The sequence below is a fragment of the Bufo gargarizans genome, chromosome 2 (assembly GCF_014858855.1).
Source record: "Bufo gargarizans isolate SCDJY-AF-19 chromosome 2, ASM1485885v1, whole genome shotgun sequence".
Taxonomy (NCBI): Eukaryota; Metazoa; Chordata; class Amphibia; order Anura; family Bufonidae; genus Bufo; species Bufo gargarizans.
Window position 1 is genome coordinate 590,001,493 of NC_058081.1, and position 12,921 is coordinate 590,014,413.

The 12,921-nt window shown below is 40.8% G+C and overlaps 1 protein-coding gene across 2 annotated transcripts in view; it reads right to left on the reverse strand.

The window, feature by feature from the left end:
• Positions 1–2,029: 2,029 nt before the first annotated feature.
• SKI (SKI proto-oncogene) overlaps positions 2,030–12,921 on the reverse strand; it is a 72,838-nt gene continuing 61,946 nt past the window's right edge. Inside the window, exons 2-7 of one of the 2 annotated variants that reach the window (XM_044281855.1) lie at positions 12,207–12,326; positions 11,045–11,148; positions 10,616–10,881; positions 8,951–9,252; positions 7,776–8,006; positions 2,030–4,196 (exon numbers count right to left, since the gene is read on the reverse strand). In XM_044281855.1, the coding sequence (XP_044137790.1) occupies positions 4,008–4,196; positions 7,776–8,006; positions 8,951–9,252; positions 10,616–10,881; positions 11,045–11,148; positions 12,207–12,326 (1,212 nt within the window). In that variant the 3' untranslated portion in view covers positions 2,030–4,007. Of the gene's footprint in view, positions 4,197–7,775; positions 8,007–8,950; positions 9,253–10,609; positions 10,882–11,044; positions 11,149–12,206; positions 12,327–12,921 lie in introns of both variants that reach the window. The other variant, XM_044281854.1, reaches the window with a different exon arrangement.

Below are 12,921 nucleotides of genomic sequence, written 5' to 3' on the forward strand. Positions count from 1 at the left end.
CAACTTAGAGCATGGGTTCCGCCTAGGATACATATAAAACAATTGTGTGTGTATTTTGGCCAAGTTCTAGACTTTCTGCTCCTGAAAACGCACAACCACAAAATGTATCCAACAGCGTTGAATTGCCCCACTCACCCAACAGATTTTTGGAGACAGATTACACAACTCCCCCTCCCCCTTCTACAAATTTAAAATCAGTGCTAGGGGATTATTATAACTGAGAAACCAAAAAAGGTAAATTATTTTGTGGCTAAAAAGGAAAAAATAAAAATTTAAAAAATATTTAAAACATTATTAATGCCCATTTTGTGATATCCTAAGTGGCAGACTTAATTTCACATGGTTTGGTTTCTAAAAAAAAAAAAAAAAAAAAAAAAAAATTGTGAATAAAAAAATAAGTTAGTTTTTATTTTTAAATGACAGTCACTGATTTGCATTGCACTATGTAAGAAAAAAAAAAGTGAAAAAAAAAAAACCTTAAACAGCTGCAGAACTAAAGACATGCAAATGCGATGCAGGACCCTCCAGTACCAGCAGCATTGGGCACGCTGCTCTGAGGACTGTACAATGAACCTTATTGTAAAGAGGCTTCTCACTGGGGAAACATGACCTGTAGCGCAGCCTTTATGTAAATACATTCTATGACTTGAGGAACCCACTAGCAGCGAACATGTGGGTAAATTATATATATATATAAAAAAATAAAAAACACCTTTGTGAGACACTGCTTCATTGCATTGTGTGTGCAGAAACAAAAACAAAAAATAAAATAAAAAATATGTCACTAACCCAAGAATATTGATGGATATTATCAACAGTGCAGTGACATCAGAGGCGTGCAGTGTACATAGCCATGTTAGTGTACTCCATAGGTTTTAAATAGGGTAAATAGCAATGAACATGTACGACCCATAGAATTTGATTAGAACACTGAGTATCAAGAGATTGTGCTGCTTTCACCAAGGCAAGTAGAGTAGCCGTTTTTGGTGCCCCTTAGGAAATACTATCATTAAAATGAGAAGGAAAAAAATAAAATAAAAAATAAACAAGACCGCGTTTTTGTGTTGTCTCCTAAGATATTTCCCACTTTAAGTGTGGATCAACCTATTATCATGGCTGACTCATTTCAGGACTTCATTATCCAAAAAGTTAACCCAAGTAACACTAAAAGAGGGATTATATAAGGAGATGCTCTGACTTCAGAGTGGCACTGCACCTTTGCGGAGGGTCACTTGTCTACCTATAATGGTGCACAAATGCTCTCCAAGACTGATTATTTACAACCTTAAAAAAATAATAATGGTGGATTAAGACCAGACCTTTGCAGTCCTGTAAGCAATGCATCAGTTATAGTTATTTTTATTATTATTAGTTCTATGCATTTTATTCTGACATCTTTTTCATTATAGAATATTTTTACACTTATTTTCATTTTTTTTTTAAAAGAGCAGTTAGTAAACTTTACAATAGAGTATAAATATTTCCTGTACATACGTAGCATGAAAGCCCATTATTTAGACAGAACTGACAACATGAAGACTTGGGCGGCTTCATGAACACTTAGAATGGAAATAAAAATGAAACAGAGAACCCTGAAGTAACAAAAAGAAAAGAAATGTTTCTGCATCCGGACATGGAACTCATCTGCTAAACACCAGGGATGGTCTTTCCGAGCAACTGATGACCCTTCAGCTGCTATGGAGTCATCAACCCTTAGGATTGCCTCCAAGTTCCTGTTGCTATACAGGACTTCATAGTTCCATAGCGGCTGAGGAATCTCAGGTTGTCACTACTCTTTAAAAGCAAAAGATGTACAAGCATGTCAACAATGAGACTACAAAACCCATCAAGAGTCTGACACAACTTGGCCATCTTCTCCAGGTGATCATTTTCTTACCAAGATAGAAACTGGATTTCTTTCCAATGCACACACAAGACCAGTTCAACTCCTAATACAATCACTTGCAATTTACCACCAAATTAAATACAAGGATGTTTTCCCCTTTCGGACTGCAACTTTAACACCCCCTTACCCCCCCCCCACACACAAAATACATCAAGCAACCTGCAAAAATAGTTGGTCAAGTCAGTACCTAAACTGTTCAACGGACTTCAGTATTAAGATCATTAAATTCTTCCTAGCACCATGGCTAGAATTTGAGGATAGCTTTCTTTCAATTAGATTCCATGTTCCCTATGGCATATACAGGATTCCCAGAGGCTGCTTTTGGTGATACTCAACTGTAGGGCCATATTCTGAGATGAATATGACGATGCAACCTAAAAATCATATAGTAAATAACCATAAAAGTTATTTTTCCTCCCAAAAAAAAAAGTAGTGCCCCAATCCATGGCTTGCGTCTGGTACTGTAGCTCACTTGAAAGGGGATGAGCTGTGATACCCGACACAGCCCATGGACAGAGGTGGCGCTGTTTTTAGTATAAAAAAAAGTAATTAAAAGGCAGCCCCTATAAGAAGGTAGGGACATAGTCTATTACAAAGAGCTCATTGTGCTTTGTTGTTTATATCTATTATTCCTTCTAATGACACTTTCTACTATGCAAATATCTATCCTCTAATTCCAGCCACCTGTATAGGATATTTTAAGCAGCAAGATAGTGTTTGCATCTCTCTGTCTAGCATTCAGCATTGCACTGTGTTAACATGCGCTCAAAACACGCTAACAGCAGCCATAGAACAAAATACTGAATTTATGAAAACTGTAACAAAAACTAACAGAACAGATTACATAGACTCCCAAATACTTGCTGTTAGTTGCACAAACTTTTTAACAGCCAGTTTATATTCTTTATCCCAACCCGATTGCCCCCTTTCTGGACAATTTGCAAAGAGTACTTTGATTCAATATACACCTAGAGATCTCTTTCCAATATGGCGGCATTTATAAAAACACTGGTCAATACGGCTAAACGGTTCCATTTCTTTTATTTGTTTTTTGGATGTTCTGTCTTTCACCCTCTCCTATATGTGCACAGATAAACCTGTCTCGGCAAAACAAAAATTATATATAAAACCAAACCAAAAAGGTGGAGCATTTGGATAATACCCAGGCAACAAAACAAAAAACCAAAAAGGTGGAGCATTTGGATAATACCCAGGCAACAAAACAAAACCAAAAGGTGGAGCATTTGGATAATACCCAGGCAACAAAACAAAACCAAAAAGGTGGAGCATTTGGATAATTCCCCAGGCAACAGAATCTGATGGAGAAGCCACTAATGTAGTAGAGTCTCGAACAGGGTTCAAAATGGATGGCTTGCTGCCAAATACATTGCACAGTCGATCTGAATATGGCGTCGAGAGGAAGGGTGGATTCTGGAGTAGCAAGGAAGGGTTGATTTTTATTTTTTTATTTTTTTTAATAAACCCCAAAAAGCCTGTAACAAGTCAGTTAAAATTGTGCACCAAAGTTTCAGTTCTGTTATACAAAAAAAAGTTTTCCCCGTTTTATGGAGTCTTTACAATGTTCTGATCATTTTAATATATTTTTTTTATATTAAATAGCTTATAAGAAAATGTAAATCTCAAAGTGATCCAGGCAAGCGTAAGAATGATTTTTTTTCTCTTTTTTTTCCCCCTAAATGATCATGCTTGCTTTGTTTAAATCTTTGACTTGAATGCTGCGTTATCTTGTAGTTGACACGTAGAAAAAAAAAAAAAAAAAAGTAATTTTTGAGCCTAAATGGCTCCTTTTATAAACACTCTGTCTGAGGCACAGTAAGATGTTGTGCTGTGTGGGATCAAACGAGGCATAGTTCAGTGCTTCTGTTGTATAGGATCTATCATTTTCCACTCTTGTAAAATGTTCATATTTATTAGTGCATGCTCTTTGCACACACTCCATACACTCACACGTGCACCTATTCATGCATACATCGGACAGCCTCTTCCTCTTCCTGTGCATATACGTAAAATCTTGTTTATGAATAGATACTTTCTTTTTTTTTGCTTCAAAAGGAATTTTTTGTGTGTGTTTTATTTTGCATTAGTTCTCAATGTCTTTTCGTGTGTGTTCACTGCTGGAAAGGTTGGTGGGCTTGGCCCAAAGTTGTTCCTGTAGATCTTTGACAACTTTTTCCAAGTGTTCTCTGGCTTCCTGCTCCTGTACAAGATCTGTCCGAAGTTTCTCTCTGTCACTGTCTGCATGCTGGAGTTTTGCTTGCAGCTCTTCTATCTAAAATAGGCCAGGTCAAAAACAAAAAAAAAAAAAAACATTAGGTTATGAGAATTCTTTACAGTATAACTTAAGGAAATAGACATTTACATGTTATTTTATGAATAACTACTATTTAATTAGAGATAAGTGAAAAAGTAAAATACATTTTGTTGCCAATTAAGAAAAATTTCATATTTAATGCCACTGTAAAAATGTATTTCCATAAAACTGCTCTGAGCTCGACAGCAAGTAATTCACGGGTGACCTTTATTTCAAAAGGAAGTAAAGTCAAGGATGTGATGCTGTAACAAATACAGTGTGTTTATCTCTGACCTCTTTCTGTATCTGCTATAGAAGGATGCTGACCTTGACAGAGGAAGTTGCATGCCCCTGACTGCTGGCTGTGAAGAAGCACGCTGCTAATTATCTTACAAAGCTAGACAGCACTAGAATAGATTTTTTTTATTTATTTTCTACTTCCCTGCAGCCATGGCCTCTTAAAAGTTTTTTTTTTTTTTTCCAGGATTCGGCCTCATGAACACAACCTGTAAGTTCGGTCCACATCCAACCTGCATTCTTTGCTGATCAGATGTAGACAAAAACCATGCCCGAATCTTGTTTATTTTATAGACAAGAAGGAGACATTTCTAAGGGAGTATTAAAAAAAAAAAAAAAAAAAATGGCATGCCCACGGTGTAAACAGATACGGTCGTGTGCATGAGGCTTTGTATTCATGGCCTATCCTTCAGATATACCGTCATCATCGGATTGGTAGGGATTTAACACTCACTGACGAACTATGTAGCGCCAGTGCCGGTTGTCATGCCGAAGCTCCCTAACTCAGTCTACCGTGTAGAGCAGAGATGCCCAACCTGTGGCCCTATAGCTGTTAAACTACAACTCCCAGCATGCCTGGACAGCCTACAGCTATTAAAGCATGCTGGGAGTTGTAGTTTTGCAACAGCTGGAGGGCCAGAGGTTGAGCATCCTTGGTGTAGAGTAGAGAGCTGGTAACTGCAGCGCTACTCGCACTGAAGTGGATGGGAGAAGCGCAGCCATTACCATCTTCTGCATCAGCTACACAACGGAGGGAGCTGTGCGATTCCGGCGCTATTCTGAAACCGCTTAACGGCAGGGTTAAACTCCTTTAAGCATGGGGTGCATGCAGTCTTGCAGTTCTAAGGTTAAGGGCTCATGCACACGAACGTATTTTATTTCCGTGCCGTTCCGTTTTTTTTTTTTTTTTTTTGCGGACCATTCATTTCAACAGGTCTGCAAATAAAAAAATAAAAAAAACTGAAGTTACTCCGTGTGCATTCCGTTTCCGTATGTCCGTACCGCAAAAAAATAGAACATGTCCTATTATTGCCCGCATTACGGACAAGGATAGTACTGTTCTATTAGGGGTCAGCTGTTCTGTTCCACAAAATACGAATGCACGCGGTCATCATCCGTAATTTCTGCAGATCCGTTTTTTTTTGCGGAAATATATACATACACTCGTGTGCATGAGCCCTAAGGATAAGCTAGGTTGCTATCATCCAAATGGAAGGGGTGTTCAATTAGCTAGCACTTTTGATCTAGCACAGGGGTGGCCAACCTTGCATACACAAAGAGCCGGAAAAAAAAAACGTATGACTACCAGGAGCCACAAGCTATACATTTACACACAAGTCACCGTATTTTTTGCCCTACAAGATGCACCTAGGTTTTAACAAAGAAAAATAAGATAAAAAAATAATATTTTTCAACCGACCTGAGGTCTGCAAAAAAATATATTTTTCTTATTTTTCATTAGCAGAGAAAAAAAGAAAAAAAAATATTTTTCATCAGACCACAGATCAGACTCCTAAATCAGATCCCCAATCCTAATCTGACCTACAATAAGATCCCCTAACCTCATCAGACCTCCAAATCAGACCCCCAATGCTCGGATCAGACAACAAAAATCAGACTCCCAGCGTCAGACCCTCAGTGCTCAGATCCCCTCCCCATGCTCAGATCTCCCCCCTTCTCAGATCTGACCCCCCATGATCAGATCTGCCCCCATGCTCAAATCTGAACCCTCATGCTCAAATCTGAACCCTCATGCTCAAATCTGAACCCTCATGCTCAAATCTGAACCCTCATGCTCAAATCTGAACCCTCATGCTCAAATCTGAACCCTCATGCTCAAATCTGAACCCTCATGCTCAAATCTGAACCCTCATGCTCAGATCTTCCCACTCATGCTCAGATCAGGCCCCCATTGCTCAGATCAGGACCCCCCATGCTCAGACAAGAACCTCCTATGCTCAATTCTATAATTTTAAAAAATATCTTCCCTCTCCTGATCAGGCACTGGGCTCCTGCTCGGGCATCTGCTACTCTGCAGGTCTGACACGCTCTCCACTGTGACCTGATGAGCACAACATCAGGTCATAGTGCGTATCTCCACATACTACGTTCTCACACTGTGTGCATCAGGATGTAGTGGAGAGTGAGCTGGAGCTGCAAAGTAGTAACAGTGCCCGATCAGGAAAAGAGATCTGAGCACGGGGCAGAAAGATAGCCGGCCTGACTGCTCCCTGGCTTCACAGCTAGAGCCTCACTTGAAGAAGCAAAGAGCCACAGGTTGGCCACCCCTGATCTAGCACATAAAGTGGAGAACTTGGAGAATTCCTCAGACCGCCACTGGAACACGTTTGTCTACACACAGTTGCAGCTTGGCACTTCTGTACGGTGGAAGGAGGTTGCAGGTAACACCCATTGCAGAGTTCTCACTCTGGTAATGTTTAGTCTGGAGGCCTCTTATCAGCTTGAAGCTGGGGAGGAAGTTTGCATCATTTCCTGGTTTGGCATGTCTCACATCAGTAGAATCAGTCTACTCCCCTTCCCGTTATTGAACATTTTCAAAAGAGGCATAAATAGTTTTCTCTTTTTTTGTCAGTGTGCTCACATACAAGCTTATATTCACTACTAAAACAGAACTGTGAAATCACCCAATAAAGATAATGCCTTATTTTTTTGTCCTGGAGCCCTGTGCGCCATAGGGATTCTGTCACCTAGATTTTTAACTACCAAGATTTTCACATCACTACATCAGTCTCCACAATTTAGTTTAAAATATACTAGTCTTACCCCATCTGTCCTGTCTTGCTTTTATTACCATGCAAATTACCTCTATAAGAAGCCCAAGGAGATGTTCCTCTGTCTGTTGGAGCCCAGCCACGCCCATTATCTCAGAGCCCCTCTTAATTGTTCACCCCTCTCCCCTTTTTTTTTTTCCCCCAGTGTGCTGTAATCTCGCACATGCGCCCTGGTTACACTGGTCCGGGCCCGGGCGGTGTCCTGGCAGCAGCTTCACGTAAGCAATGATGCATGCGCCGGCTGTCTGCGACCTTCACTCGATCCGGAAAGGAAGGAGCGGAGTGGCGAGAGTTCACCTGACAGGACACCGCAGGGGCCTGGACCAGTGTAACCAGGGCGCATGCGCGAGATTACAGTGCACTGGGGGGAAAAAACTAAGCAAGGAGAGGAGCGAATAATTAAATCCAGATGACAGAATCCCTTTAAACGAAACAATTTTTTTTAAAAAAATAAATAAAAATAAGTTACCTGAGCAGAGTATTTCGCCCGTATCCGGCCTGCGTCGCAGCCCTTGTCGCACACTCTGACTTGCCTAGCTTGTTCCAACTCTCGCTTCAGACGTAACCGCGATTCGTTAGCCTCCTTCATTTTCTTTTCATTTTCAGCCCGGAGACGTTCTATTTCTTTTCTTAAGTTGCGTTTTGCCTCTGTTGCTTCTCTCAACTTCTCTTTTTTGGCCACTCGGAGAAACTCCAGCTCCTGGTAATCACAAAAGAGATTTTTTGCTTTAAAAATATAGCTAATAGACTATGAAGACAACTAGAAATGTTGGCAAATACTAAAGCACTCAGTGCAGAGCACTTCATTCCCAACATACTTATGTATATACCAAGTGTTCAGGTGATGTAGGGGGCAGGGAGGGGATGACAAACGTAGCAAAATGTTGAAATGAGAATGGAGGCAAACCATGCAATTCAGCACCATTATGCTTCTGAAAGGATTCACGGGAATAAAACATTGGGATAGAGGAGATATGAAAACAGGACCAGAAATGAGGCTTCCTCTTGCTCTCTGATATGGACATGCACAACAACATATTTCTGTTAAGTAACACCCTGCAGCTAGGTCATGGGAAATCCTTTTCCCTTTACAATAATATGACATCCCAGCCAAGCCATTGTTAACGTCGCTGCACTCCTGACTTTCTCTCCACCAAAATTAGGAACTCCATAGCATGGAGGAAGGAAGCTGCCACGATTCATCTTTCAGACTGCAAGAAGTACTACAGTCTCCTGTCTGGGGCGCCATCATCTCACAGGTGGAGAATGTAGGTTGTTCTTATAAGAAAAAATTCCATTTGGAAGATGTAGTAGTCGATTCACCGCTGACTCTACCGTTTCCGCAAAAGGTGCCTCTGTCTCCAACTCATCCTTCCTTGGAAACCATCTCCATGGTGCCTTCCTTCCTTCCTTTTTGTATCGTAACACATTAACCTGTTCGGGAGTAGGTTGCAACCATGGAGACGTTTACCAGGAATTAAAGCGTTATAACATAATGGCACCTTATCTAACACAACAGGTGGTCCAGAATTTTAGCAGTTACGTCCACTTCTCACACCATGCCCACCTTCCAAGTACCTAATGCCATAATATCCGGCGCACAATGTATTTTTTGACATCTAGAAAATAAAATTGAACTATTACCTGTTGGAGACTCCGTTTAGCTTGCAATGCAGCATTCAGTTTCTCTTCTTGTTTCACTCTCATTTTAACAACTTCGTGGAGGAACTTTTCTTTGGCTTCCTTGGAATCTAGACCACTGTCCAGGGCTTGCCTTAGGTGTTCCAATTCTGCCTCAAGTCCGCTGCTGTGAGAGTCACAATGATGTGCCCCTTCAAATAAAGGGTTGATTACCGTCGGGGCCAACATGCCCGGAGAACTTAACTCCTTGGCGGAGCTTGAGGATGTGAAGGAAGGAGAGGAGAGCGAAGACAGCGAAGAGGTAACTAAAAAGACAGGAAAAACAAAGATAATAAGAACGGATATAGCCAATTGATTCTTGCTTACTCAAAGTCTACACAAGCGAATAGGTCAAGTACATCTTTTAAACCAAGACGGCTGCAATTCATAAACAGTGGAAGGAAATTACAAAAGCTACTCAAACAGAATAGTCCATCCTGCATCTAAGGCTACTTTCACACTCGCGTTTGGTGCGGATCCGTCTTGTATCTGCACAGACAGATCCGCACCAATAATGCAAACGCTTGTATCTGTTCGTAACGGATCCGTTTGCATTCATAAAAAAAAAATTCTAAAATCAAAAACGGATCAGTCTTGACTTACATTGAAAGTCAATGGGGGACGGATCCGTTTTCAATTACACCATATTGCGTCAGTGAAAAAAACTGATCAGTCCCCATTGACTTGCATTGTAAGTTAGGACGGATCCATTTGGCTCTGCATATTCAGACGGTCACCAAAACGCTGAAACCTGCGTTTTAGTAACCGTCTAAAAACTGCAGCAACGGAGACCAAATGCAGCCAAATTGATGCATTCTAAACGGATCCTTATCCATTCAGAATGCATTGGGGCTGAACTGATCCGTTTTGGGCCGCTTGTGAGAGCCCTGAAATGGATCTCACAAGCAGACCCAGAAACGCTAGTGTGAAAGTAGCCAAAGATGAGCATTATATTCAAAAGAACACAGCTGAATCAGAATGCAACCATTGCCATTGGTTGCAGAAAGACTTCCAGGAATAGTTTATTCTTTTAAGGGAAAAATAAAAAATAAAGCTCAGTGCAACATTGATGTTGAGCTACAAGGTTTGTTGAAGGCCATATTTGAACCTTTCACACGATACCTAAAGATTAAAGAACATCTGAAATCCATTAGAAGTGTGACAATTTGTAATTTTGTGTAATGTACAAACTACCTCCTAAAATGTCAGCAATAAAAAATTCCTGCCCAGAGTTCCTGTGTATGGCACACCAAAGTAAGAGCAGAAAAGTATGACACGGAGTGTGATGACCTGAGTGTGACCCAAGTGATTCATCCACCAGGCAAGGTGATACCCAGCACAGATTAACTACTGGAACCTGACTCGTAAACATAATCCATTTAATCTTTGATCTGTAATTTCAATTTCATCACCCACCCTCCGAGCTCTGCAGAGCAAACACCATTTACAAGCTACATTATTATTTTTTCTTAAAGTACCTTAGAAAAGGCTTGCACAGCAAACTGCTTTGTACATCACACTGGGTGGAAGGGCAACCTGGTCATTTCTGGGGGGAGTTCAGTACTTTGCATAGCAGTAGTTATTTTATACTTTAAAAATGAATAAATCAAAAATTCAACTCACACTTACATTCTTCTCTACTTTCCACTTCGATTTCCGTTTCAGATTCTCTCTCTTCTTCCCGGGCTGGAACGGGAGGGGCTGGTACCTCAGGTGCTGGGGGCATTTCTGCAGTCGGCCTTCGTTTTCGGGACTGTGCAGGGCTACTCGATGCCTGAATGCTTCTTGGCACAGTTGGGGCACACAATGGGCTTGTGATGACTTTCTGTGGGGCAGGGGGTGCCAAAGCGACATTGGGGGCAACCAGGTGCTCAAAACTCTTGTAACTATAAAAACTGTCCAAAAAAAACGGAAAAAAATATATATTTTAGAAACTACAGTAAACAAAATCAAAGCCACATGGGTGTATCATGCAGATATGAGTTTTTGCACCTTAGTAAAGTACAAAAATTATAAGAAATAAAATCTGAAGGTTCCACGAGTATATTATAATCTTACCCATCTCTGATTAGGGCAGGCAACTCCTTCTCATTTGCTGAAATGGCAGGGGACCAGGGCCGGAAAGCTGACAGGCGCTGGCGAGGGTTACTATATGCTGAATTCTGTTTCAAGACAAAAAATAATAATCCCATTGTTAAAAAAATAACAGTGCTGTCACACGTACAGTAATAAATGCATACAATACAACTTTTCCAAAATCTAAGGGCAAGTGTTCTCGTAGCCCCTTAAAGGACATAATAGATATTTGCAAACTGGCAAAAAGCAGCTGCCCCCTACTGGACAACCCTTGCAATGTCAAAATAATTAGGTCTGTTCTACTTATACTCCCCTTACAGTTGAATACACTGAATAATTATCCCTGTTTTAAGATAACAAAATTCTTAAAGGGGTTATCCCATATTTTTATGGCATATCCTCAGGAGAGGTCATCAGTAGGTATCCAACTAATGTCAACCTTGTTGATGTCTTCCTTTGGCCTAGGCACAGTTCAGTTCCACTCAAGTCAAAGGGTCTGAGCTGCAATACCAAGCACAGCCACTATACAACAGATAGCGCTGTGCTTTACGCATGGAGGCCAAAGCACTCACTGGAGCTCCACTACATTCACAAACAGCTTTATCGGTGGGGTGCCAGGGGTCAGACTTCCACCATTTTGATATTGTTGACCTATCCTAAGGATGGATGATTAGTATTAAACAGATTGTAAAAAAAAAAATCTCTAAAAGCTGCTATGAAATTACGGATTTTCTGCGATTTGGCCAAATATTCTTATCACCTGCACTGCACACCTGACAAATTAAAGCCAGTGCTTTTAACGCTATCACAGGTGTTCACTGCTCATTGGTCCTCAAACCCTTCCTTAGTTTGTGATGTCGCCCCTAATCGCTCAGCAACTTTCATTGCAGAGGATGAACCGGATTAGATTTGCCTGCCAATAAATAATAGGAAGATTTTGCTGGTTTTCTAGGATCTAGGTCGGGGGCTTGCAGTCTGTAAAGTCTCTAAGAATCCACTTACCTCATCTTCTATATGTGCCAAAACAATTTAACAGAGAAAGAAAGACATTTCCCCACAGTGAGGCGGAGACACATTATGAAAACAGGTCAACTGATGTTTCAAGTCCTCTTCCCATCCCCAATACAATATTACATACGCTTACCTTGCTGGAGTTCGACAAATTCCGTAACCAACTTGAGGACTTGTCTTTCTCTGCTGAGCTTGGGGAGTGGATGATCGATTCATCAGTTTTTGACTTTTTAGGTACAGACTCAGAAGAAATCTATGGGAAAAAAATAAAAACAAAGTTGTGATTAGAAACTTTGTCCCATATATACAGAGGAGCCGAATTTGTTATTCATCCATTTTGAGACGTGTCTATGTTGATAACTCAGTTTACCTAGCATCCTCAGCACATAGGGACATCATGCCACGTTGTGCCAAATGAAAAACTCCTCACCATTACACCTTTATGTGAGCATTGCACTACTGTAATGTAAATGGAGGCGTACGTGCATCACTATGCAAGATCATTTACAACTTCTTTACAGAGATTTATAACTCAAGCCAAGAAAAAGGCATGTAGCCTTGCCATTTGAAGCGACAAGGAAGTACAAATTTAGGGAAGTCTTGCTGCTGGTCTGAAGTTCCTCAAGAAGAAGTCTCACTGCACAACTGAAAATAACTTGCCATGTCTCCTGAGAACGAGTCATGTCGTGTGGCATTTGTGACTTTAAAGGGTAAACCCATTCCTGGCCCTAAACTGGTCCTCATCTCACATAACTTTCCCTCCCCCTCCCCCCCTCTCTCAAAGGGCCAATAACATTCAGAGAGGCCAAAAATGACCTCACAGTGCTACTGGTTTTAGCAATGACAGA